Source organism: Phyllobates terribilis, unplaced genomic scaffold, assembly GCF_046119375.1.
Source record: "Phyllobates terribilis strain yellow unplaced genomic scaffold, ASM4611937v1 Scaffold_8__6_contigs__length_399053987, whole genome shotgun sequence".
Taxonomy (NCBI): Eukaryota; Metazoa; Chordata; class Amphibia; order Anura; family Dendrobatidae; genus Phyllobates; species Phyllobates terribilis.
In genome coordinates, this window is record NW_027362768.1 from 198478122 (window position 1) to 198505692 (window position 27571).

General features: G+C 46.8%; 1 protein-coding gene across 2 annotated transcripts in view; it reads right to left on the minus strand.

Moving 5' to 3' along the window:
• Positions 1–27571, minus strand: part of RNF220 (ring finger protein 220) — a 365618-nt gene that overhangs the window by 72350 nt on the left and 265697 nt on the right. For both annotated transcript variants that reach the window (XM_073644026.1, XM_073644025.1), the window contains exon 4: positions 14171–14216. In XM_073644026.1, the coding sequence (XP_073500127.1) occupies positions 14171–14216 (46 nt within the window). The remainder of the gene's footprint in view (positions 1–14170; positions 14217–27571) is intronic.

The following is a 27571-nucleotide window of genomic DNA, read 5'->3' on the forward strand; positions in this document are numbered from 1 at the left end:
AGCTAATTTTTGCTAATGATGCACCAGCCCTCTTGGATTAAAACTTGATTATACAATTCTAGAGCAATCGGTAAGGCAGAAGAAGGGGCCTGTGAGAATATAGAAATGGGGTGCAGTAGAGACAAGGCAGCCGTTTAGGAGGTTAAGGCAGCTGACAAGTTCCCTTTAAAGTCATGAACAGCATAGCAAACCCCTCACCCCCCTGTCTTATACAACTTTGGGGAAGTTGTGTCGCAGACCCCCTAATACTGCCATCTACAACACTATCGTCCCCCTGTAAAAACCTGCGTTTTAATAAAAGAAAAGAGTAAATGTGTTTTAAGTAAAAAAAAGAAAATCTGTATAAAAGGTGAGGAACATACGGCAGTAAATCACAGCTTCCCTCCTGTATCACTCATTAAAAATGGCCTTTTGTAAGGTAAAATTATCATTGTAAGCAATAAGATCTTAAAATAGGTAATTCACGGCTTTCTCACCCTTTAATATGATAGCCGCCAACGGCTAATTTTTCCCTTAATGGCAACACAGCCATAAATTTAGTGCGAGCGGGGCACTTTCTTCACCTCCTCACTCCTTATTCTGGCAGCGTTCTCTTCTGCTTCTATTAGCGAGTGAGAGTGGACAAGGGGCCCTCGAGTTACACTCACACTCAGCTGAGCGAGGAGCCAAAATATCAGTCAGGAGCAGCGATCCACGGGTGCAATCAACATTTAGTTATCACATGTTAAAGGTGGTTTATAACAAATAATACGGTAAGGGTGAAATTCATCATCCGCTGTTATTTTTCTTTGTATTTTTCTTTTGTCTTGTGTTCGTTGATGTTACTTCTGTTAAATGCCTCACAAGAATCATTTTTGATTTTGCTTAAGATTCATTAACGTGTGCCATTTTCTTTGCACTGTTAGGCATTTTATTCATTTATTTATTTTAAAGCACAAAACGTTGCAGTTTCTGATCAATGGTGCAAAACTTCTGCAATCAATTCAGGTGTATGTTATATATCCTGGACTGGAGTAAAATAATGCCAAATTTTGTAACTTTTTAAAAGGTCGTGATTGATAAATCAGCTGAAATCACGTGCGAACCCCCTAACTGTGGCCACAATGGTGGACATAAAAGCACCAACCCTTTTTAATACAGACTTTAGAAAAGACACAAATTCAAAGTAGAATTAGGCGCAACTATAAAACAGTCGAAAAACACCATAAAGATAAAAAAATAGGGCACATGCAATAATGAATCAGCTCATCTCCTGTATTTTATTTTACTAATGATTCCCATCATGCCTCAAAATGCTTCACATTTCTTGTGTTGAGCTCTCTCTCGTGCTGATTTTTGCCTTTTGCTGAGTAATGTACTGCCGTGTATCCACAAAAATATAACTAATAAAATACTGCTCCTATGTACAAGAATATAACTACTATAATACTGCTCCTATGTACAAGAATATAACTACTATAATACTGCCCCTATGTACAAGAATATAACTACTATAATACTGCCCCCTATGTACAAGAATATAACTGCTATAATACTGCTCCTATGTACAAGAATATAACTACTATAATACTGCTCCTATGTACAGGAATATAACTACTATAATACTGCCCCCTATGTACAAGAATATAACTACTATAATACTGCTCCTATGTACTAGAATATAACTACTATAATACTGCTCCCTATTTACAAGAATATAACTACTATAATACTGCTCCTATGTACTAGAATATAACTACTATAATACTGCTCCCTATTTACAAGAATATAACTACTATAATACTGCCCCCTATGTACAAGAATATAACTACTATAATACTGCTCCTATGTACAAGAATATAACTACTATAATACTGCCCCCTATGTACAAGAATATAACTAACATAATACTGCCCCTATGTACAAGTATATATCTACTATAATACTGCCCCCTATGTACAAGAATATAACTAACATAATACTGCTCCTATGTACAAGTATATATCTACTATAATACTGCCCCTATGTACAAGTATATATCTACTATAATACTGCCTCCTATGTATAAGAATATAACTACTATAATACTGCCCCTATGTACAAGAATATAACTACTATAATACTGCTCCTATGTACAAGAATATAACTACTATAATACTGCTCCTATGTACAAGAATATAACTTCTATAATACTGCTCCTATGTACAAGAATATAACTACTATAATACTGCCCCTATGAACAAGAATATAACTACTATAATACTGCTCCTATGTACAAGAATATAACTACTATAATACTGCCCCTATGAACAAGAATATAACTACTATAATACTGCTCCTATGTACAAAAATATAACTACTATAATACAGCCCCTATGTACAAGAATAGAACTACTATAATACTGCACCTATGTACAAGAATATAACTACTATAAGACTGCTCCTATGTACAAGAATATAACTACTATAATACTGCTCCCTATATACAAGAATATAACTACTATAATACTGCCACTATGTACAAGAATATAACTACTATAATACTGCTCCTATGTACAAGAATATAACTACTATAATACTGCCCCCTATGTACAAGAATATAACTACTATAATACTGCCCCTATGTACAAGAATATAACTACTATAATACTGCTCCTATGTACAAGAATATAACTACTATAATACTGCCCCTATGTACAAGAATATAACTACTATAATACTGCCCCTATGTACAAGAATATAACTACTATAATACTGCTCCTATGTACTAGAATATAACTACTATAATACTGCCCCTATGTACAAGTATATATCTACTATAATACTGCCCCTATGTACAAGAATAACTATAATACTGCCCCTATGTACAAGTATATATCTACTATAATACTGCCCCTATGTACAAGAATATAACTATAATACTGCCTCCTATGTACAAGAATATAACTACTATAATACTGCCCCTATGTACAAGTATATATCTACTATAATACTGCCCCCTATGTACAAGAATATAACTACTATAATACTGCTCCTATGTACTAGAATATAACTACTATAATCCTGCCCCCTATGTACAAGAATATAACTACTATAATACTGCCCCCTATGTACAAGAATATAACTAACATAATACTGCCCCCTATGTACAAGAATATAACTAACATAATACTGCCCCTATGTACAAGTATATATCTACTATAATACTGCCCCTATGTACAAGAATATAACTACTATAATACTGCCTCCTATGTACAAGAATATAACTACTATAATACTGCCCCTATGTATAAGAAAATAACTACTATAATACTGACACCTATGTACCAGAATATAACTACTCAGGTCACCGCTCCACTATCGGTATAAGGCCACAGCCCCACTATCAGTATAAGGCCACAGCCCCACTATCAGTATAAGGCCACAGCCCCACTATCAGTATAAGGCCACAGCCCCACTATCAGTATAAGGCCACAGCCCCACTATCAGTATAAGGCCACAGCCCCACTATCAGTATAAGGCCACGGCCCCACTATCAGTATAAGGCCACGGCCCCACTATCAGTATAAGGCCACGGCCCCACTATCAGTATAAGGCCACGGCCCCACTATCAGTATAAGGCCACGGCCCCACTATCAGTATAAGGCCACGGCCCCACTATCAGTATAAGGCCACGGCCCCACTATCAGTATAAGGCCACGGCCCCACTATCAGTATAAGGCCACGGCCCCACTATCAGTATAAGGCCATGGCCCCACTATCAGTATAAGGCCACAGCCCCACTATCAGTATAAGGCCACGGCCCCACTATCAGTATAAGGCCACGGCCCCACTATCAGTATAAGGCCACGGCCCCACTATCAGTATAAGGCCACGGCCCCACTATCAGTATAAGGCCACGGCCCCACTATCAGTATAAGGCCACGGCCCCACTATCAGTATAAGGCCACAGCCCCACTATCAGTATAAGGCCACAGCCCCACTATCAGTATAAGACCACAGCCCCACTATCAGTATAAGACCACAGCCCCACTATCAGTATAAGGCCACAGCCCCACTATCAGTATAAGGCCACAGCCCCACTATCAGTATAAGGCCACAGCCCCACTATCAGTATCCGGTCAGTATTTGTTCCTCATCTGGTTTTGGCTCCTGAGAAAAAACACTGACCGAATACTGATCGTGGGGCTGTGGCTTTATACGGCTCTTAGGTAGAAGAATTGCGATGTCTTAAGTCGTCCAGTAATCACAGATGATCAAGTGGATCCCTGTTTTGTCGGGTGTTTTTGTGCTTTTTTCCCGTGTTACAGGTGATGTGCTGCGGTGATATGATGTCTTATATGCACAGAGTGGTCACATATTAACCATTGTTCTGTGCACAGTATGTTCGTTATTGTCGTATTAACCAATGTTCTGTGCACAGTAGGTTTGTTATTTTGCCTGATACATTATACAGCCGCTCATCCGCTTGCATGCAGCCAGTCTGCAGGTGATGATCGGCGGCGGTTGGCACGTGTATATGTGCCTTTACTTCTCTATCTCTGCATACGATCCCTGTAATCTTCCATATCTCGCTGTTTGCATTGTCCTGCAGTGTAATTTTCCGTCTGTGTTGAAATGCGGCTTTAAGATAAAAGCAGCCGTCACTTTCCACCATTAGGCAATGAGATTGGGGTCCTTATAGCGGCAGCGCTGTAAGCACACACCTTTTGGCCATCCATCAGCGTCGCCTGTCAGTGCAACAAATAACCCTGTTTTCATCCCGCGATCGGCTTGTTTTTCCTTCAGCACAAAGTGTTTCCTGTGCGGAGGTTTAACTCCTATCTAAATAGGTACTTATCACTTAACACAGGAGTGATGCGCTGACATTTTCTGCCCGTCTTCCCCGTCACTCTCTGCTGGAAACATTTTCTCTGATACTAATAGCTGTGATCATTCAGAAGATGTTACCAGTGAGTGATAAGTGGTGTCAGGACACAGATGGGGGGATTTTGTTTGCTTGATAGGATAAAAATATATATATTTTATTCTTTATGAATATGATGAGGGTCTAAGAAGAGGCTTGTTGGTAAAAGGAGGACTTCTCACGTCCACAATTTTGCAAATCACCCGCATTAAATACGCAGGGAAACATTCACGAGGGTAAAGCGCCTGTAGCTGCAAATACGGGGATTGTGGTCACTTCAGCACCGGTCGGTGACATCACATCTACTGATTCCTGCCGGGTCTTGCACATGTCCTATCAATTAGACAAAGAGTGCGAATTGTACACGTGATTTGGCAGGTATAATAAACAGATGAGACGTCACCTCCCGATACACAAGTGAGCAGAGCTGGAAACCTCTAGTTTTTCAGCTGTTCCCTTTTAGTAAGTTATTTCTTAGTTAGATCAGTCTTATTTTTCTAAGAAGTCGGACCGTCAATACGGCCACAGTTAACACTTTAAGTGGCAGTCACATGATTCTACCAGAAACTTTGATTTGTTTTTTATTTTTTTTGTTCTTGTAACTTTTCTGCGGTTTGGAATCTGCGGATTAAGGGCAGTTTTCTCTGTGCTGCCCCCTAGTGTTAGGCTCTCTGCACTTGTATCTGGACTGCTCCTTCGCTTCACTAGCCTCTGTCCTGTATCAGATTTCCTTCTTCTTTCTTACTTATGGAGGGATGAAGGAAGACACGGAGGCCGGCAGAAGACATCAGAGGACGTCGGAATAAAACAGCTTGAAGCCACTTTAAACAAAGACTTTCCTCCATGTAAATAAGAAAGTTTGGAAATGGCTCAATACTCCAGACTGAGGATCTTCAAAGCCGTCTCTGATGCCCAGTGAAAGTGTCTATCCACGGGGATTCACTTTTCATGATGGATTGTTGAAGTTGCTCTCTGCAGCCCTTACAGAAGAGCAGGGCGAGCAGTGGCCGGGCCTGGGGGGCTCAGCTGGACCCTTTCTACTTGGAACAACACATCGGCCCTATTTAATTCTCACTCACGCGGCAGATGAGGCTGTTTGTCAACTAAAATGCCTCCCTGCTGGGCTGTGGAGGGCACGCGGCGGGCGCTCGGCTCCTCCGTGGTAACATTTAGCTGAGGGTCTGAAGTGACGATATTCTACTGCCCCCATTATCCGCAGCTGCTCAGTTGTATTGTCCGCACCTCTCCGTGTAAATGGGGCGATGTTTTAAAAAACGCCTCATTTTTTGCATTATTTTATAAAATGGTCTATTTTATATAATGACCCTCATGGCGTCATTTCTACCAAGATCGCCGCCTCCACTTTCGAATCTTAGATCTTGTCATCGGGATTCAGACAATTATCTTTTTTCCTCATCTGAGCAGTCAGAAGGGGCAATATCCTGTGAAATTGCACTAAAAGTAAATTAGACTTAACACTATCTTAATCCTTTCTGCTCTCGTGCCCCGGATCCGCTTAGCGATATGAATCAAATGCTTCACTGTAATGGGGGGCGATCTGCGCAAACTGACAGATCACCAGAGGAAACATGGGAGATATAGATCTGGAGAGGATTAACCCTTGACGAGTCACAATACAAAGACCCCCGCCAACCAATAATCCAAAAGGGAAACATTGCTACAGTTCATTCATTTATTTTTATTTTTTTGCATTTCTTTTTCATTTATACATACATTTCTCATTAATATGATTCATTAATTTCTTTAATTTAGTTAATTAATTTTTTTTAGAATAGAAGACGCCAAATGTATTACTCCTCTCAGTCCGGCAAGCTCTGATGGATGGAGGGACGCAGTCCGAGGTGAACATTTATAATATTTCATTGGAATATTACACATCTAAATCCTACAAATGTGAAGCATCAAAATAATTCCTATCAAATAAAGATTTTATTAGACCATATTTAAAAGCAAAATAAGAAAGCTAAAGTTTAAAAGGTGGGATATCATGGACCCCTGAAACATTTTTACAAAAACGGTCATAAACAACAGTATAAAAGTAAAGCAAATATCAACACACACATTCCCGGCAGACGAGCAGTGACAGCAGATATACTGAGCGGCGTCAATGTAACGCATAGTGTCTAGTAAAGGAAAATAGTACATATAAAGTACAGAGAAACAAGGGTGTAACACCAGATCAGGGGGTCCGGGGGTCCACCAAACCCAACACACCTTTCACAGAGTGTGGAAAACTCTTTACTGTACTCTTAACTAATCACAGTGTGTGATCCGTATATATACTAGTAATACACACACCCGTATGTACACACAGTGCCGGCAAAAAAAAAACCATATAAAATCTGCATCATGATTACAGTTCTTAAAAGTGCACACAATTCAGGAGATAATCAAAAACTGTCTAATAGCAAAACTGGCTTAGTTGCCAGCAATGGTAACATAGCGGAGAACATGACGAAATACTAATTGTAATGAAATATCCACAATAAAACACTTGAATATTGAAAATTTAGAAGTATAGTTGAACTTGTAAAGATTTTTTTTGCCAGCAATGTATATATTGTGTTTTTATATACTATATATATATATATATACATATATATATATATATATATATATATATATATATATATATATATATATATATATAATTTAATATAAAATATAATATTATATATTCTATTTCTCCCCTCTCTGTTCTCCATGCTTAGTGTGGCACACAGACACACAATGCAGAGTCTCCCCTTTTTATTTGGTCTCTATTAAATATGGATACACGTCACTCCGTGATCAAACGATGCTCCGATAGGATACCACTCCGTGTGTGTGTGTATATATATATAAAACGAAATCTGGCACTCTTGTATGAAGAATATAGAATACATGTTTATTTAGCAAAGCAATCCCAATTTTAGTAACGTTTCGGTCTACTAACAGAGACCGTCGTCAGATGGATTGCTGTACTGTATAGAAAAGCAGAGGAATAGCGCCATAGAGATGAGGGTAGTGATAGTAGCCCAGAGAAAAATGTGATGTTAGAGACCAAAACGTTACTAAAATTGGGATTCTCTAGCTAAATAAACATTTATCTGGTGTCAGGTGTGATTTTCATATTGCCCACACCGGGTACTTGTCACAGGTGAGTGTGAATGAGCATCACATGCTGGAAACAAAGTTGTTCACCCACAATTTTGGAGAGGTGCCAACAATTTTATCTGGTCCATTTTTGGGGTTTTGTGTACAATGATGTCCAACCTGACTTTTTTTTCAGTTTTTTTGGGTTGTTCCAATACACACAAAGGAAACAAACCAGTGTATAACAAAACATGTGGAATTGTGATAATTATCTAGGAGAAAAAACTTCATTCTCTGAAACAATTTCATGGGTGCCAGCACTTTCAGCCTTTACTACATTATATGATGTATACTGTGTTTCTCCGCAAAGGAGACAAAGTCTTTATAATTATTTTTAGCTCCTAACGATGGGTCAGGGCTTATTCTCAGGAGAGGTCTTATTTTGAATGGACAACAATCCAAATTTATTCTTTATACACACGCTGAACATCCACCTGTATATACACACGCTGCACATCCACCTGTATATATACACACGCTGCACATCCACCTGTATATATACACACGCTGCACATCCACCTGTATATATACACACGCTGAACATCCACCTGTATATACACACGCTGCACATCCACCTGTATATATACACACGCTGCACATCCACCTGTATATATACACACTGCACATCCACCTGTATATATACACACGCTGCACATCCACCTGTATATATACACACGCTGAACATCCACCTGTATATATACACACGCTGCACATCCACCTGTATATATACACACGCTGCACATCCACCTGTATATATACACACGCTGCACATCCACCTGTATATATACACACTGCACATCCACCTGTATATATACACACGCTGCACATCCACCTGTATATATACACACGCTGCACATCCACCTGTATATATACACACGCTGCACATCCACCTGTATATATACACACTGCACATCCACCTGTATATATACACACGCTGCACATCCACCTGTATATATACACACGCTGAACATCCACCTGTATATATACACACGCTGCACATCCACCTGTATATATACACACGCTGCACATCCACCTGTATATATACACACGCTGAACATCCACCTGTATATACACACGCTGCACATCCACCTGTATATATACACACACTGCACATCCACCTGTATATATACACACGCTGCACATCCACCTGTATATATACACACGCTGCACATCCACCTGTATATATACACACTGCACATCCACCTGTATATATACACACGCTGCACATCCACCTGTATATACACACGCTGCACATCCACCTGTATATACACACGCTGAACATCCACCTGTATATACACACTGCACATCCACCTGTATACACACACTGCACATCCACCTGTATATATACACACGCTGCACATCCACCTGTATATATACACACGCTGCACATCCACCTGTATATATACACACGCTGCACATCCACCTGTATATATACACACGCTGCACATCCACCTGTATATACACACTGCACATCCACCTGTATATATACACACGCTGAACATCCACCTGTATATATACACACGCTGCACATCCACCTGTATATATACACACTGCACATCCACCTGTATATATACACACGCTGCACATCCACCTGTATATACACACGCTGAACATCCACCTGTATATACACACTGCACATCCACCTGTATACACACACTGCACATCCACCTGTATATATACACACGCTGCACATCCACCTGTATATATACACACACTGCACATCCACCTGTATATATACACACGCTGCACATCCACCTGTATATACACACACTGCACATCCACCTGTATACACACACTGCACATCCACCTGTATATATACACACGCTGCACATCCACCTGTATATATACACACACTGCACATCCACCTGTATACACACGCTGCACATCCACCTGTATATATACACACGCTGCACATCCACCTGTATATATACACACGCTGCACATCCACCTGTATATATACACACACTGCACATCCACCTGTATATACACACTGCACATCCACCTGTATATATACACACGCTGCACATCCACCTGTATATATACACACACTGCACATCCACCTGTATATATACACACGCTGCACATCCACCTGTATATACACACACTGCACATCCACCTGTATACACACACTGCACATCCACCTGTATATATACACACGCTGCACATCCACCTGTATATATACACACACTGCACATCCACCTGTATACACACGCTGCACATCCACCTGTATATATACACACGCTGCACATCCACCTGTATATATACACACGCTGCACATCCACCTGTATATATACACACGCTGCACATCCACCTGTATATATACACACGCTGCACATGCACCTGTATACACACGCTGCACATCCACCTGTATATATACACACGCTGCACATCCACCTGTATATATACACACACTGCACATCCACCTGTATACACACGCTGCACATCCACCTGTATATATACACACGCTGCACATCCACCTGTATATATACACACACTGCACATCCACCTGTATATATACACACGCTGCACATCCACCTGTATATATACACACGCTGCACATCCACCTGTATATACACACGCTGCACATCCACCTGTATATATACACACGCTGCACATCCACCTGTATATATACACACACTGCACATCCACCTGTATATACACGCTGCACATCCACCTGTATATACACACACTGCACATCCACCTGTATATATACACACGCTGCACATCCACCTGTATATATACACACGCTGCACATCCACCTGTATATATACACACACTGCACATCCACCTGTATATACACGCTGCACATCCACCTGTATATATACACACTGCACATCCACCTGTATATATACACACGCTGCACATCCACCTGTATACACACACTGCACATCCACCTGTATATATACACACGCTGCACATCCACCTGTATATATACACACGCTGCACATCCACCTGTATATATACACACGCTGCACATCCACCTGTATATATACACACGCTGCACATCCACCTGTATACACACGCTGCACATCCACCTGTATACACACGCTGCACATCCACCTGTATATACACACACTGCACATCCACCTGTATATACACACGCTGCACATCCACCTGTATATACACACGCTGCACATCCACCTGTATATATACACACGCTGCACATCCACCTGTATATATACACACGCTGCACATCCACCTGTATATACACACGCTGCACATCCACCTGTATATATACACACGCTGCACATCCACCTGTATATATACACACGCTGCACATCCACCTGTATATATACACACGCTGCACATCCACCTGTATATACACACACTGCACATCCACCTGTATATACACACGCTGCACATCCACCTGTATATATACACACGCTGCACATCCACCTGTATATATACACACGCTGCACATCCACCTGTATACACACGCTGCACATCCACCTGTATATACACACACTGCACATCCACCTGTATATACAGACGCTGCACATACACCTGTATATACACACGCTGCACATACACCTGTATACACATGCTGCACATCCACCTGTATATATACACTGCACATCCACCTGTATACACACGCTGCACATCCACCTGTATATACACACACTGCACATCCACCTGTATATACACACGCTGCACATACACCTGTATATACACACGCTGCACATACACCTGTATACACATGCTGCACATCCACCTGTATATACACACGCTGCACATACACCTGTATATACACACGCTGCACATCCACCTGTATATATACACACGCTGCACATCCACCTGTATATATACACACGCTGCACATCCACCTGTATATATACACACGCTGCACATCCACCTGTATATATACACACGCTGCACATCCACCTGTATATATACACACGCTGCACATCCACCTGTATATATACACACGCTGCACATACGGTACATCCCAGCCTGTCTCCTCTTTATTTCCTCTAGATTCCTGTAATTAAATGATTTTTGGTGACATCATGGTCACATGACAGTAATGTCACCTGAGGTCCTTAAGCCGTTTTAACCTCGGAATAGAAATGTTGGGGGCCCTTATGAGAGTGGGGGCCCTGGGCTATTAACCAGTGTGCCCAACCCCAAACTCCAGGCCTGACTGTGACATGACCATATTTTTGGAGTACAGCTTATATTTCAATCATAGTTCAGCGGAGTATGGGGTAGGTCTTATTTTCAAGGAATGAAATTACAGCACCAAGAATGAAAAATCGTGGAATTATAGAACTCACAGGTCTGCAAGTGATGGAGAAATGGAAACAAAAGTAAAAAAAAAAAAAAAAGGTAGAATCATTCAGTCTGGAGAATGCAGATGCAGAGATACATGGAGGAGGACCGGCGTGGCCTTTTCTTGACATGGTCGACGTTCTCTCCAGATGGAGACCAGAGGCCGGTATGGAGGTCTGTTCTGTTCAGCAATGAGTCCAAGTTAAGTAGACTGCGTGGCACTCACTAGAGGGGTGCTCAAACAGGAATCCACTCCAAAATGATTAATTTAGCCCTCCAGTTCTATCATTTATTATATATAAAGATCCAGTTTGTTGCCAGTACACAATAACGTCTCAACCTTTTATCAGCCTTCCTCAGAACTACAGAAGAAAAATAATACATTCACGTAAGTATATCGTGCAAAAAAAGAGAAACTGGATATTTATGTAGAATAAATAGCTTTTCTGCATGATGTAATTGGAGTCCCAAATTCACTTTTTAGTAATGAGTCCGGCTTTTATCTTAGACACAATAAAGGCCAACAAGGGAACGTCACACCGGTCCTACTCCCAGGATTATGGTGTGAGGGACATAATATTCGGTAGCTGGACCCCTCTAGTCTTCTTTCCAGGTTACTCACTGCTCGGTGTTACGTTGATTTGATGCTGGAACCAGTGGTGCGGCCATTTCTCCAAAGTGTCCAGGAGCCTTTCTTCCACTATTGTGATCTGCGTGCGTGGCCTAAACCTGCTCCCGTGGCTGCAGCATCTCCGGACTTGCCTCCATTGAGCACATCTACGTCATTGGTCTGTGATCACACAGGATCTGCCGGCAGCATCTCCGGACTTGCCTCCATTGAGCACATCTACGTCATTGGTCGGTGATTACACAGGATCTGCCGGCAGTATTTCCGGACCGGTCTCCATTGAGCACATCTACGTCATTGGTCGGTGATTACACAGGATCTGCCGGCAGCATCTCCGGACTGGTCTCCATTGAGCACATCGACGTCATAGATCAGTGATCATAAAGGAGCTGCTAGGCAGCATCTCCAGACTGGTCTCCATTGAGCACATTGACATCATCGGTCGGTGATCACACAGGATCTGCCGGCAGCATCTCCGGACTTGTCTCCATTGAGCACATCTACGTCATTGGTCGGTGATTACACAGGATCTGCCAGCAGCGTCTCTGGACTTGTCTCCATTGAGCACATCGACGTCATAGGTCAGTGATCACAAAGAATCTGCCGGCAGCAGATCCTGATGATTTGTACAATCAGCGGCAGAATCTTCCTCAGACGACCATTAATAACCTCAGTGACAGCAGCCGAGGCCGGAGGTGCCGGGATTTCTGCTCAGACTATGGACTGGAGATATTGGGATAGTTTATAAGTTTAGTTTCCACTTCTATCACTTGCAGACCAGTGACGTCTCCGTGCTGTGATGGATCAGTAACGTGTCCTCCACCACTCTTCCCTCTTGGTGATGTAATATCAATCTTGAGGAGGTTATATTTATACCGATATTTGCTTTCCTCTTGTTCTGTCTTATGACTCTTTATGGAGGATTGTGTATAATACATGTGTAATATGGATTATCTCATAAAATCTTTATTTTTATACAGATTATTCTTGGTGACATTTTTGCTTCACATTTCTAGTATTTACTACAGTAATGTTCTCATGTAGGAATGTTACATTAAAGTATCAAAAGAGAAAGTCTCGGCTGCACATCCACTTATACAGGAAAATATCAATCCAGGCACAAAAAAAATAATGGTGCCCACTGGATACGTAGTTACCATTACTGTAGTGGGCATTATTAGTGGTGTATATTGTACTTCTAGATCTACTCCAAGCAGACGGGGATTACTCACCTTAGGAGTACCTGGTGGCATGACGTCTTTCAGTATGGAGTTCTTACTGTAGATAAAGGGGACAGAGAACAAATCAGTAAATCCAGAGATAGATAATCTGATTCTATAGTTATATCTCTTATCTATAGAGAAAGGAGCGGAGACAGAAGGCTGCAGAGCCGAATAATAAGCCCATTCTAGAGTCCATGCAGTCTCCTGTCCCCCTCCCCATTGTCTCCATTCACTGCACGCTCCTGACCTTGTCCCCCTCCCCATTGTCTCCATTCACTGCAGGCTCCTGATCTTGCCCCCCTCCCCATTGTCTCCATTCACTGCACGCTCCTGACCTTGCCCCCCTCCCCATTGTCTCCATTCACTGCACGCTCCTGACCTTGTCCCCCTCCCCATTGTCTCCATTCACTGCACGCTCCTGACCTTGTCCCCCTCCCCATTGTCTCCATTCACTGCACGCTCCTGACCTTGTCCCCCTCCCCATTGTCTCCATTCACTGCACGCTCCTGACCTTGTCCCCCTCCCCATTGTCTCCATTCACTGCAGGCTCCTGACCTTGTCCCCCTCCCCATTGTCTCCATTCACTGCAGGCTCCTGAGCTTCTCCCCCTCCCCATTGTCTCCATTCACTGCAGGCTCCTGAGCTTGTCCCCCTCCCCATTGTCTCCATTCACTGCAGACTCCTGAGCTTGTTCCCCCCCCCATTGTCTCCATTCACTGCAGACTCCTGAGCTTGTTCCCCTCCCCATTGTCTCCATTCACTGCACACTCCTGAGCTTGTTCCCCTCCCCATTGTCTCCATTCACTGCACGCTCCTGAGCTTCTCCCCCTCCCCATTGTCTCCATTCACTGCACGCTCCTGAGCTTGTTCCCCTCCCCATTGTCTCCATTCACTGCAGGCTCCTGAGCTTGTCCCCCTCCCCATTGTCTCCATTCACTGCACACTCCTGAGCTTGTCCCCCTCCCCATTGTCTCCATTCACTGCACATTCCTGAGCTTGTTCCCCTCCCCATTGTCTCCATTCACTGCACATTCCTGAGCTTGTTCCCCTCCCCATTGTCTCCATTCACTGCAGACTCCTGAGCTTGTCCCCCTCCCCATTGTCTCCATTCACTGCAGGCTCCTGAGCTTGTCCCCCTCCCCATTGTCTCCATTCACTGCAGGCTCCTGAACTTCTCCCCCTCCCTATTGTCTCCATACACTGCAGGCTCCTGAGCTTGTCCCCCTCCCCATTGTCTCCATACACTGCAGGCTCCTGAGCTTCTCCCCCTCCCCATTGTCTCCATTCACTGCAGGCTCCTGAGCTTCTCCCCCTCCCCATTGTCTCCATTCACTGCAGGCTCCTGAGCTTGTCCCCCTCCCCATTGTCTCCATTCACTGCAGGCTCCTGAGCTTGTCCCCCTCCCCATTGTCTCCATTCACTGCAGGCTCCTGAGCTTGTCCCCCTCCCCATTGTCTCCATTCACTGCAGGCTCCTGAGCTTGTCCCCCTCCCCATTGTCTCCATTCACTGCAGGCTCCTGAGCTTGTCCCCCTCCCCATTGTCTCCATTCACTGCAGGCTCCTGAGCTTGTCCCCCTCCCCATTGTCTCCATTCACTGCACGCTCCTGAGCTTGTCCCCCTCCCCATTGTCTCCATTCACTGCAGGCTCCTGAGCTTGTCCCCCTCCCCATTGTCTCCATTCACTGCAGGCTCCTGACCTTGTCCCCCTCCCCATTGTCTCCATTCACTGCAGGCTCCTGACCTTGTCCCCCTCCCCATTGTCTCCATTCACTGCAGGCTCCTGAGCTTCTCCCCCTCCCCATTGTCTCCATTCACTGCAGGCTCCTGACCTTGTCCCCCTCCCCATTGTCTCCATTCACTGCAGGCTCCTGAGCTTCTCCCCCTCCCCATTGTCTCCATTCACTGCAGGCTCCTGAGCTTGTCCCCCTCCCCATTGTCTCCATTCACTGCAGGCTCCTGAGCTTCTCCCCCTCCCCATTGTCTCCATTCACTGCAGGCTCCTGAGCTTGTCCCCCTCCCCATTGTCTCCATTCACTGCAGGCTCCTGAGCTTCTCCCCCTCCCCATTGTCTCCATTCACTGCAGGCTCCTGAGCTTGTCCCCCTCCCCATTGTCTCCATTCACTGCACGCTCCTGACCTTGTCCCCCTCCCCATTGTCTCCATTCACTGCAGGCTCCTGACCTTGTCCCCCTCCCCATTGTCTCCATTCACTGCAGGCTCCTGAGCTTCTCCCCCTCCCCATTGTCTCCATTCACTGCAGGCTCCTGACCTTGTCCCCCTCCCCATTGTCTCCATTCACTGCAGGCTCCTGAGCTTCTCCCCCTCCCCATTGTCTCCATTCACTGCAGGCTCCTGACCTTGTCCCCCTCCCCATTGTCTCCATTCACTGCAGGCTCCTGAGCTTCTCCCCCTCCCCATTGTCTCCATTCACTGCAGGCTCCTGAGCTTGTCCCCCTCCCCATTGTCTCCATTCACTGCAGGCTCCTGAGCTTCTCCCCCTCCCCATTGTCTCCATTCACTGCAGGCTCCTGACCTTGTCCCCCTCCCCATTGTCTCCATTCACTGCAGGCTCCTGAGCTTGTCCCCCTCCCCATTGTCTCCATTCACTGCAGGCTCCTGAGCTTCTCCCCCTCCCCATTGTCTCCATTCACTGCAGGCTCCTGAGCTTCTCCCCCTCCCCATTGTCTCCATTCACTGCAGGCTCCTGAGCTTCTCCCCCTCCCCATTGTCTCCATTCACTGCAGATGTCTCCAGTTTCCACCACCCATCAGGGGCGTCATACCCAGCGATTATATGATGATGTCACGGCTGACAATGCCATAATACTAAGTCTCAGTTATATTAGTTGTGGTCAGTAAACTTGCCGTCCTCGCCAGCACCCTCCCTCGCCAGCACCCTCCCTCGCCAGCACCGTTCCCAGAGCTATACGTGTATAATACGCCTGACATTTAATAACGTCAGTCGCCCCTCTAGACAGGTTACATTAGAAACAATTATACATGGAGGCCGACGTCCCCAAACAGGATTGAGCTGTAATTTCTTGGCTTATTAAAGTAATCTTTCTGATGTAAATCCTCCGTCTAACAGGCCGGGAACAGCAGCGGAAATAAATTATTTTTCCCTGATTCAATTTGTCAGGTCACAAAGCACCTGGAGCTGTGAAGGATCCTGAAATGTGAGGAGATGCGACGCTTGGTAGCAGCATTTAGAGCGGGGGGCATGCTGCCCCTGGTCCGACACATGTTCCTGGTAGCCCCCTGGCTCTAATGGATGAGGCAAGGGAGAGGGGGTGTATTTAATATCAGGATTGGTATGCGAGCCTGTAGTCAGGAGCCAGGGATGAGCAGGCAGCGAGTATTACACGCCGCTCGCTAAACAGATGCTTACAATAGAAGAAGACATATGAAATCAGATCTAGTCTGGATTAATATCCATGGGCTCTGGCGCATACACACACCGGCACACTCCAGGGCGCACCGCCACCTCCTCCGACGCTCCGCACCAACACAAATACATTTTTATGAGACTTTTTAGGCGATCAGCACATGAGATGTGACAGAAGAGACAATGTCGCTGTCATGTTCACTTTGTCGAGGGCACTTTCGTCCCAGATTATGAACAGCGGTGCTATGAGGGGGTTAGCGGGGGAGAAATTGAATTTGGCTCTCTTTAATGCTCCTTGATTTGGCAGATGGCCGGGTGTGCTGAAATGAGAAGGAGAAGGAGAGGGGGGGGTCCATTTTACAGAAGCAACAAGCCTGTCCTTGTCTGGTCCGTCAGATGCCGGGTTCAGGTAAATGGCTGAAAACTAAGGCTGAAATGTCAATTCTTCTTTTCGACAAAGTTTCGCTGCATTTTAAAAATGTTCCTGAAGCTGCAGCCGGAGGCTCCGATGAGAGTGGTGGTGGATGTCAGACGACCTCAGACTCCAACAGACAATGCAGCTCGGCTAGAGACACTTATTCTAGCCGCAACCAGATGAAACCGCTGCAGTATAAAGAATCGCCTATCGCACATATACGGCATTCGTACTGTTTGTGATACTTTTCACACCTTTGGGCCACTGTTAGGCTCAGAGACTTCAGTCTCGCTGCATGGTCTATTGCTGTTTTACATTGGAATAAATAGCTAGTCTCATCAGAGCCTCTGACCACTTCTTGATCCTTCCATGCTTTACACTGCAGCTGTGCTTGCTCAGATTAGCCATGAATCAGTGCGATAAGTGCTAATATTCATTGCATCAAGGACAGACTGGTTCTAGTCTACAAGCAACTAAACCACCAAAAGGAGATGATCAGGAAACGGCAGCACAGACTGCGAGGAAGAAGCTCTGTAAGGCCACGGCCCCACTATCAGTATAAGGCCACGGCCCCACTATCAGTATAAGGCCACGGCCCCACTATCAGTATAAGGCCACGGCCCCACTATCAGTATAAGGCCACGGCCCCACTATCAGTATAAGGCCACGGCCCCACTATCAGTATAAGGCCACGGCCCCACTATCAGTATAAGGCCACGGCCCCACTATCAGTATAAGGCCACAGCCCCACTATCAGTATAAGGCCACAGCCCCACTATCAGTATAAGGCCGCGGCCCCACTATCAGTATAAGGCCGCGGCCCCACTATCAGTATAAGGCCGCGGCTCCACTATCAGTATAAGGCCACGGCCCCACTATCAGTATAAGGCCACGGCCCCACTATCAGTATAAGGCCACGGCCCCACTATCAGTATAAGGCCACGGCCCCACTATCAGTATAAGGCCACGGCCCCACTATCAGTATAAGGCCACGGCCCCACTATCAGTATAAGGCCACGGCCCCACTATCAGTATAAGGCCACAGCCCCACTATCAGTATAAGGCCAAAGCCCCACTATCAGTATAAGGCCACAGCCCCACTATCAGTATAAGGCCGCGGCCCCACTATCAGTATAAGACCGCGGCTCCACTATCAGTATAAGGCCACGGCCCCACTATCAGTATAAGGCCACGGCCCCACTATCAGTATAAGGCCACGGCCCCACTATCAGTATAAGGCCACGGCCCCACGATCAGTATTCGGTCAGTGTTTTTTCTCAGGAGCCAAAACCAGATGAGGAACAATCAGAGAAAAGGTCTAATAGAAACAAGTCACCAATTCTGCATTTATCACCCACTCCTGAGAACAAATACTGACCGGATACTGATAGTGGGGCTGAGGCCTAAGAAAGAGTCTGGAAGGCGGTGCAATAAGTGGGATGAGCCTGCAGGGCGGCACAATAAGGGGGAGGAGTCTGGACTGTGGCTCAGTAAAGGGGAGGGGCCTGCAGTGTGGTGTAGTAAGGGGGAGGAGTGCGGAGAATGGTGCATTAAGAAGGAGGATCCTGGAGGGTGGCACAACATGGGGGAGGGGCCTGTAGAGCAGCTCAGTATGGGGGAGGAGCCTGATGAGTGGCTAAATAAGGAGGAGGAGCCTTGAGAGTGGATCAATAAGGGGGGCCTGGATAGTAGTCTCCTGAGAACAAATACTGACCAGATACTGATAGTGGGGCCGTAGCCTTATACCGACAGTGGGGCCGTGGCCTTATACCGACAGTGGGGCTCTGGCCTTATACCGACAGTGGGGCCGCGGCCTAAGAAAGAGTCTGGAAGGCGGTGCAATAAGTGGGATGAGCCTGCAGGGCGGCACAATAAGGGGGAGGAGTCTGGACTGTGGCTCAGTAAAGGGGAGGAGTCTGGTTAGTGGCATTATCTACATGTATAAAGTCTTGGTTTTGTGGTTTTTCTCTGAGTTATAAACTTAGAACATGAGTGAATCCATTTAATAAAAATTACAAAATAGGGGAGTCTTGGATTGTAAGCGAAACATTTGAGTGCTAGCTCCGAGGCCCATTTGTGATAATCTGCAGGATCTCTGCTCTTTACGCTGCTGATCGCGCTGTTATTTTAGCTTATATTCACATTATGATAACTCTGTGGCTTTTTTTTTTCTTCTGATTATGTCAAGTGTTATGTAAATCAGCCTCATTTGTTGGAGGGGCTGCAGTACACAAAACGACAGCGCCGCCGCCGCGATCCGTCTGCTATAACGAATGACGTCATTATAAAGATTCAACAATCAAAAAATATCCGGGACTGAAGGCGTTGCCCAAAGCAACCAACCGGATGGGACCTGATATAACCGACTGGTAATGAAGGGACTATCACTCCCAGCATCCTTCCCCAAAGCTACAGCCGCTCACTACAAGCATTCATCAGTGCGGCTGATAACATAGGTCAATGGCTCGCATTCAGCACGCGCGGGGTTAGTTGCAGGGTTAGTTGCAGGGTTAGTTGCACGGCTAGTTGCACGGATAGTTGCATGGCTAGTTGCACGGCTAGTTGCAGGGCTAGTTGCACGGCTAGTTGCAGGGTTAGTTGCACGGCTAGTTGCAGGGTTAGTTGCACGGCTAGTTGCAGGGTTAGTTGCACGGCTAGTTGCAGGGTTAGTTGCACGGCTAGTTGCAGGGTTAGTTGCAGGGTTAGTTGCAGGGTTAGTTGCAGGGCTAGTTGCAGGGCTAGTTGCAGGGTTAGTTGCAGGGCTAGTTGCAGGGCTAGTTGCAGGGCTAGTTGCAGGGCTAGTTGCAGGGCTAGTTGCAGGCTTAGTTGCAGGGCTAGTTGCAGGGCTAGTTGCACGGATAGTTGCAGGGTTAGTTGCAGGGTTAGTTGCAGGTTTACTTTCCCTCTTTGTTCTAAATTCTACGGAATATTTTGCCAAATGAAATAAAACAATAAACGGAGATGATTGTGCGTCGTTCACCCAGTCCCCGAGCCCCCTGTGAATCAGGTCCTCGGGGTGGGCCCGGAGCTAATGACCCATTTACATAGTAATAGCCGTCCCGTGTCCCGGCTCCACGCCCCAGTGATACGCGCACAGGAAATGAGCTCCGGCGTCCGATACCCAGCGCTGCCACCTGACTTTTAATTAAGATGATTTACACGGAGTTATCCTTGGAAAATAAAAAACCGCCAGCCGGCATCCTAATAAAGTCAGATAATCACCGCCGGCCCCCTCCCCCGTAACTTAGCGCTTGTTCTAATCTGTTTGGGGAATTAGCCGCCAGTTTATTACAGGAGACGACTTCCTTTTCTGCGTTTTTAATCTCTGCTGTTTTTACCTGTAATTAACGGCCGCCCAAAGAATTGCAACGTCGGCATCGGATAATGAACCGTTCAGGCCGCTTTACAGGGAGCAGCTGCGAAATGAGGCGAAACACCGCAGCGAAAAGGGACACGGCTATGCGGGAAAGCTGGAAGCGTGGCCTCCATGCCAGTAGACGGGACAGCTGCTGACGGCCCCCCAGCAGCGGATGGCACCCAGCTTTCCCAGGAATAGTGGCAGCTGCGAGTGATCCCTTGTCAGCTCCGTGCTCGCCTTTCATTGGGGATAGGATAAGGATCCGCTCTTCATCATCTTCCCCTGTGACATGAAGCAGGTTCTTCCCTGTGTGATTGATAAGGCAGAGGCAGCGAGAGGGACACATTCACACCAGGCGCAGATAATAAACAGACGCCTCCTCATCAACGTCCACTCCTTAATGCCCTGACAGCGCAGCCGCCGCAGGGAACACAGCCTGACATGAGGGGCCACACATTGTCCAATATAGGGGCCAGACAGACAATATGGACGTACACAAGTGAGGCTGACTATACCCAAGCCCACGCTCCCGCGCTGATTTTGCCAGGTGTCCGAACCAAAAATACCCAATAGCAATCTTCTCTGATTATTGCATTTTTGTTGCAGACCCTCTGAGATTATGCGCCTAAAAACATATTAGAGTTTTTTTTACATGCAATTTTTTCATGAAGTTCATAAAACGCTCTATAGCACAAGTCATTGCTTTTTGTTTTATTTTGTTACACGTCCTATTCTAGGGCAGATTTTGTAAAATCCCAGAATAAACCCTTTAGTATAATGTGATTTTTGGCCATTTGAATTAATGAGGTTGAGGTTGTTCCTGCAGGGGGATCAGGAAGCTATGCCCTTTAATTTGATGGTACAGAAATGGCCCCTCGTCCTGGACCCCCTCCTCCAGAAAAAAAAAAAAAACCTTTATCATATTTATAGTTACATATTTCCGCAATGGAAACGACAGGCGCCAAAGCGCGGCGCTCCCCACGTCCGCCCGTGACAAATCTCCATGCCATCCTTTATATGAAGCCTCCTCTTGAGCAGCCCGTGTTCAAATTCATATAATTCAATTATAACATAATAATAAAAAAAAAACATAGAAAATTGAGGAATCCACTTAACGTCAGGCGCCGCTGCCATTTCAATCCATAACTGGCGCAAATGATGTTAAAGCAATTTGTTGTTACACGTCGTGTTAGCGGGAGATCGGTGCGGCTGATACAACGCGGCCGTTACACGCGCAGGAGGCTATTTATCAAGAGGCACAAATGGCTAATAAAAGGCTATAAGATTATTTGTTTCACGCCGAGCCTTATTATGTCAATGTATCAACGGCCTTTTCTGGGCTCGCTAAATGATGGGAACATGAGAACACATGCGATTCCCCCCGCTCGGCACAGGATGGAGGGTCCCTGTCAGTCACGGCTCCTCACATATCACCTGCACACAGGCCCCATGTCGTACCACAGGATGGAGGGTCCCTGTCACTCACGGCTCCTCACATATCACCTGCACACAGACCCCATGTCGTACCACAGGATGGAGGGTCCCTGTCAGTCACGGCTCCTCACATATCACCTGCACTCAGACCCCATGTCGTACCACAGGATTGAGGGTCCCTGTCAGTCACGGCTCCTCACATATCACCTGCACACAGGCCCCATGTCGTACCACAGGATGGAGGGTCCCTGTCAGTCACGGCTCCTCACATATCACCTGCACACAGGCCCCATGTCGTACCACAGGATGGAGGGTCCCTGTCAGTCACGGCTCCTCACATATCACCTGCACACAGACCCCATGTCGTACCACAGGATGGAGGGTCCCCGTCAGTCACGGCTCCTCACATATCACCTGCACACAGACCCCATGTCGTACCACAGGATGGAGGGTCCCTGTCAGTCACGGCTCCTCACATATCACCTGCACTCAGACCCCATGTCGTACCACAGGATGGAGGGTCCCTGTCAGTCACGGCTCCTCACATATCACCTGCACACAGGCCCCATGTCGTACCACAGGATGGAGGGTCCCTGTCAGTCACGGCTCCTCACATATCACCTGCACACAGGCCCCATGTCGTACCACAGGATGGAGGGTCCCTGTCAGTCACGGCTCCTCACATATCACCTGCACTCAGACCCCATGTCGTACCACAGGATGGAGGGTCCCTGTCAGTCACGGCTCCTCACATATCACCTGCACTCAGACCCTATGTCGTACCACAGGATGGAGGGTCCCTGTCAGTCACGGCTCCTCACATATCACCTGCACACAGGCCCCATGTCGTACCACAGGATGGAGGGTCCCTGTCAGTCACGGCTCCTCACATATCACCTGCACACAGACCCCATGTCGTACCACAGGATGGAGGGTCCCTGTCAGTCACGGCTCCTCACATATCACCTGCACTCAGACCCCATGTCGTACCACAGGATGGAGGGTCCCTGTCAGTCACGGCTCCTCACATATCACCTGCACTCAGACCCTATGTCGTACCACAGGATGGAGGGTCCCTGTCAGTCACGGCTCCTCACATATCACCTGCACTCAGACCCCATGTCGTACCACAGGATGGAGGGTCCCTGTCAGTCACGGCTCCTCACATATCACCTGCACACAGGCCCCATGTCGTACCACAGGATGGAGGGTCCCTGTCAGTCACGGCTCCTCACATATCACCTGCACACAGACCCCATGTCGTACCACAGGATGGAGGGTCCCTGTCAGTCACGGCTCCTCACATATCACCTGCACTCAGACCCCATGTCGTACCACAGGATGGAGGGTCCCTGTCAGTCACGGCTCCTCACATATCACCTGCACACAGACCCCATGTCGTACCACAGGATGGAGGGGCCCTGTCAGTCACGGCTCTTCACATATCACCTGCACACAGACCCCATGTCGTACCACAGGATGGAGGGTCCCTGTCAGTCACGGCTCCTCACATATCACCTGCACTCAGACCCCATGTCGTACCACAGGATGGAGGGTCCCTGTCAGTCACGGCTCCTCACATATCACCTGCACTCAGACCCCATGTCGTACCACAGGATGGAGGGTCCCTGTCAGTCACGGCTCCTCACATATCACCTGCACACAGACCCCATGTCGTACCACAGGATGGAGGGTCCCTGTCAGTCACGGCTCCTCACATATCACCTGCACTCAGACCCCATGTCGTACCACAGGATGGAGGGTCCCTGTCAGTCACGGCTCCTCACATATCACCTGCACACAGGCCCCATGTCGTACCACAGGATGGAGGGTCCCTGTCAGTCACGGCTCCTCACATATCACCTGCACTCAGACCCCATGTCGTACCACAGGATGGAGGGTCCCTGTCAGTCACGGCTCCTCACATATCACCTGCACACAGACCCCATGTCGTACCACAGGATGGAGGGTCCCTGTCAGTCACGGCTCCTCACATATCACCTGCACTCAGACCCCATGTCGTACCACAGGATGGAGGGTCCCTGTCACTCACGGCTCCTCACATATCACCTGCACACAGACCCCATGTCGTACCACAGGATGGAGGGTCCCTGTCAGTCACGGCTCCTCACATATCACCTGCACTCAGACCCCATGTCGTACCACAGGATGGAGGGTCCCTGTCAGTCACGGCTCCTCACATATCACCTGCACTCAGACCCCATGTCGTACCACAGGATGGAGGGTCCCTGTCAGTCACGGCTCCTCACATATCACCTGCACACAGACCCCATGTCGTACCAGAGGATGGAGGGTCCCTGTCAGTCACGGCTCTTCACATATCACCTGCACACAGACCCCATGTCGTACCACAGGATGGAGGGTCCCTGTCAGTCACGGCTCCTCACATATCACCTGCACTCAGACCCCATGTCGTACCACAGGATGGAGGGTCCCTGTCAGTCACGGCTCCTCACATATCACCTGCACTCAGACCCCATGTCGTACCACAGGATGGAGGGTCCCTGTCAGTCACGGCTCCTCACATATCACCTGCACTCAGACCCCATGTCGTACCACAGGATGGAGGGTCCCTGTCACTCACGGCTCCTCACATATCACCTGCACACAGACCCCATGTCGTACCACAGGATGGAGGGTCCCTGTCAGTCACGGCTCCTCACATATCACCTGCACTCAGACCCCATGTCGTACCACAGGATGGAGGGTCCCTGTCAGTCACGGCTCCTCACATATCACCTGCACTCAGACCCCATGTCGTACCACAGGATGGAGGGTCCCTGTCAGTCACGGTTCCTCACATATCACCTGCACACAGACCCCATGTCGTACCAGAGGATGGAGGGTCCCTGTCAGTCACGGCTCCTCACATATCACCTGCACTCAGACCCCATGTCGTACCACAGGATGGAGGGTCCCTGTCAGTCACGGCTCCTCACATATCACCTGCACTCAGACCCCATGTCGTACCACAGGATGGAGGGTCCCTGTCAGTCACGGCTCCTCACATATCACCTGCACTCAGACCCCATGTCGTACCGGGGCCACACCACGCTACGTGTGGCCATGTTCTCCTCTATCAGCCAGAGCAGACCTGGAGACCACAGATTTCATTGTGAGCATTTATTAATGGCTTATAGTGGGATCGGCTATTGAAGAGGGTCCAAAAAAAGAAACCCCTTTAATGATTGAAATGAAGTATTGGAAATTGCTACTTTCATGATCTATCACATTGTCCCCGGCCGGCTTTACTGCATGTCTTACATCAGACATTACTCTCTTATCTCGTTCCTCCATTGCGATAAAAAACTTGTGCAGCCGATTGCACCGGGCGCCTCAAATTAACCAGCAGAAAACAAATATTGATTCTGGTCTCAAATCTGATCAAATAATCCTTGTGAAGAGATTGTGGCGTAAATTGTTTTCCGGGGAACCATAAAGCGTTTATGGAACAGAAGGTTCTGAACAAGTATTCTATTCTCTTTCCGGAGTGTCCGCGGCCTTGAAGCGCGTCGGTTTAGTAGACAAGACGCCGGGATATAGCGAGCTATCCGGCCTGATCTGCCTGCTTTACAGAAGGCCTACACAGGGATTAAGTTAAGTCGCAGCGAAAATCTGCCGAAGCCTCAGCAAACCGAAGGCGTAATGAGGCTTCTTCCACAGAAATCTCCGGATGGAGAAAGATCTCCGCTCCAGATCTCAAGGTTCAAACACATCTTGATCTGCCTGGAGCGGAGAGCGGGGTGACAGCTGTCACCTCACCTGTCCTCCGCTGAGGGGCCGCCGCTCGCTGCCTCGTTATCACATGATAAGTGTGCAGGTTCCTCAGCTGCCTGCAAGGTGTTAATAAAGACGAGTGTCTGCAGAGGGGCTGGAAACCGGGAACGAGCCAAACTATCATCTGATAATGACCCGGAGTCTCAGACAAGTGGCTGCACAAGGGGCACATTTATCTATAGGAACGCAATGGTTTCATCAGACATGCACCCAATTTGCAAAAAAGACACGTAGTCGTACTATAAAAGCACCGGCCATAAGCCATAAAGGTTACAAGGAACGATCCCTCCACAAAGTTCATCTATGCTGCTGCAGGGTGGCAGCCATGGTATGATGCTCATGAACCAGCATGGACAGGATGAACAGATCCATGCTCAGAAGGCAAATTGTGGGTGGACATAGTAACTACATGACAAACACTAAACCTTTGTCATTATCCTCACTGACTATGCAGCTGAATTTGTTATTAAAAATGGATTTCTACGGTTCAGAGAAGAGTCTTATAGGGAACATTTCCCCATTAGATTGTAAGTTCTTGTGTAGAAATGGTCCCTGATATCTGTTGGGGGAAGGGGAAATATGATTTGTGTGCAGTGTTACAATGTTATTAAACGTTACGTAATTCTGATATTTAGCGGATGGGTTCATCCTCCTCTTGTATTTTCTTTTCATTATCCAAAAGCAGATTAAATTGTGTGGACTATTTACCAGCAATGACGGGGTTAATTGTCTGTGCTCGGTGTCCGCTCGCCATTGAATTTATGCCCCGTGGTGTCACCGGCGTCCCAGCTTGTCACCGCAGTCCTTATTAGCTTTCATGTCCTTTTTTTTTCCCCCTTCTTTAAATTATAGAGCAGAGAAGCGGTGGCATCTTAAATATGTCTCACTCTTCCCTTCTCCCCCTGCATCAACCAAAGGCAGCCATTACAAGACGCGCGGAGCACGGAGAGGGTCGCCAGCAGAAATGCAGCTAAATTTATCATGCGCCCAATTATAACGTTAATTGGCAAGTCCCAAAA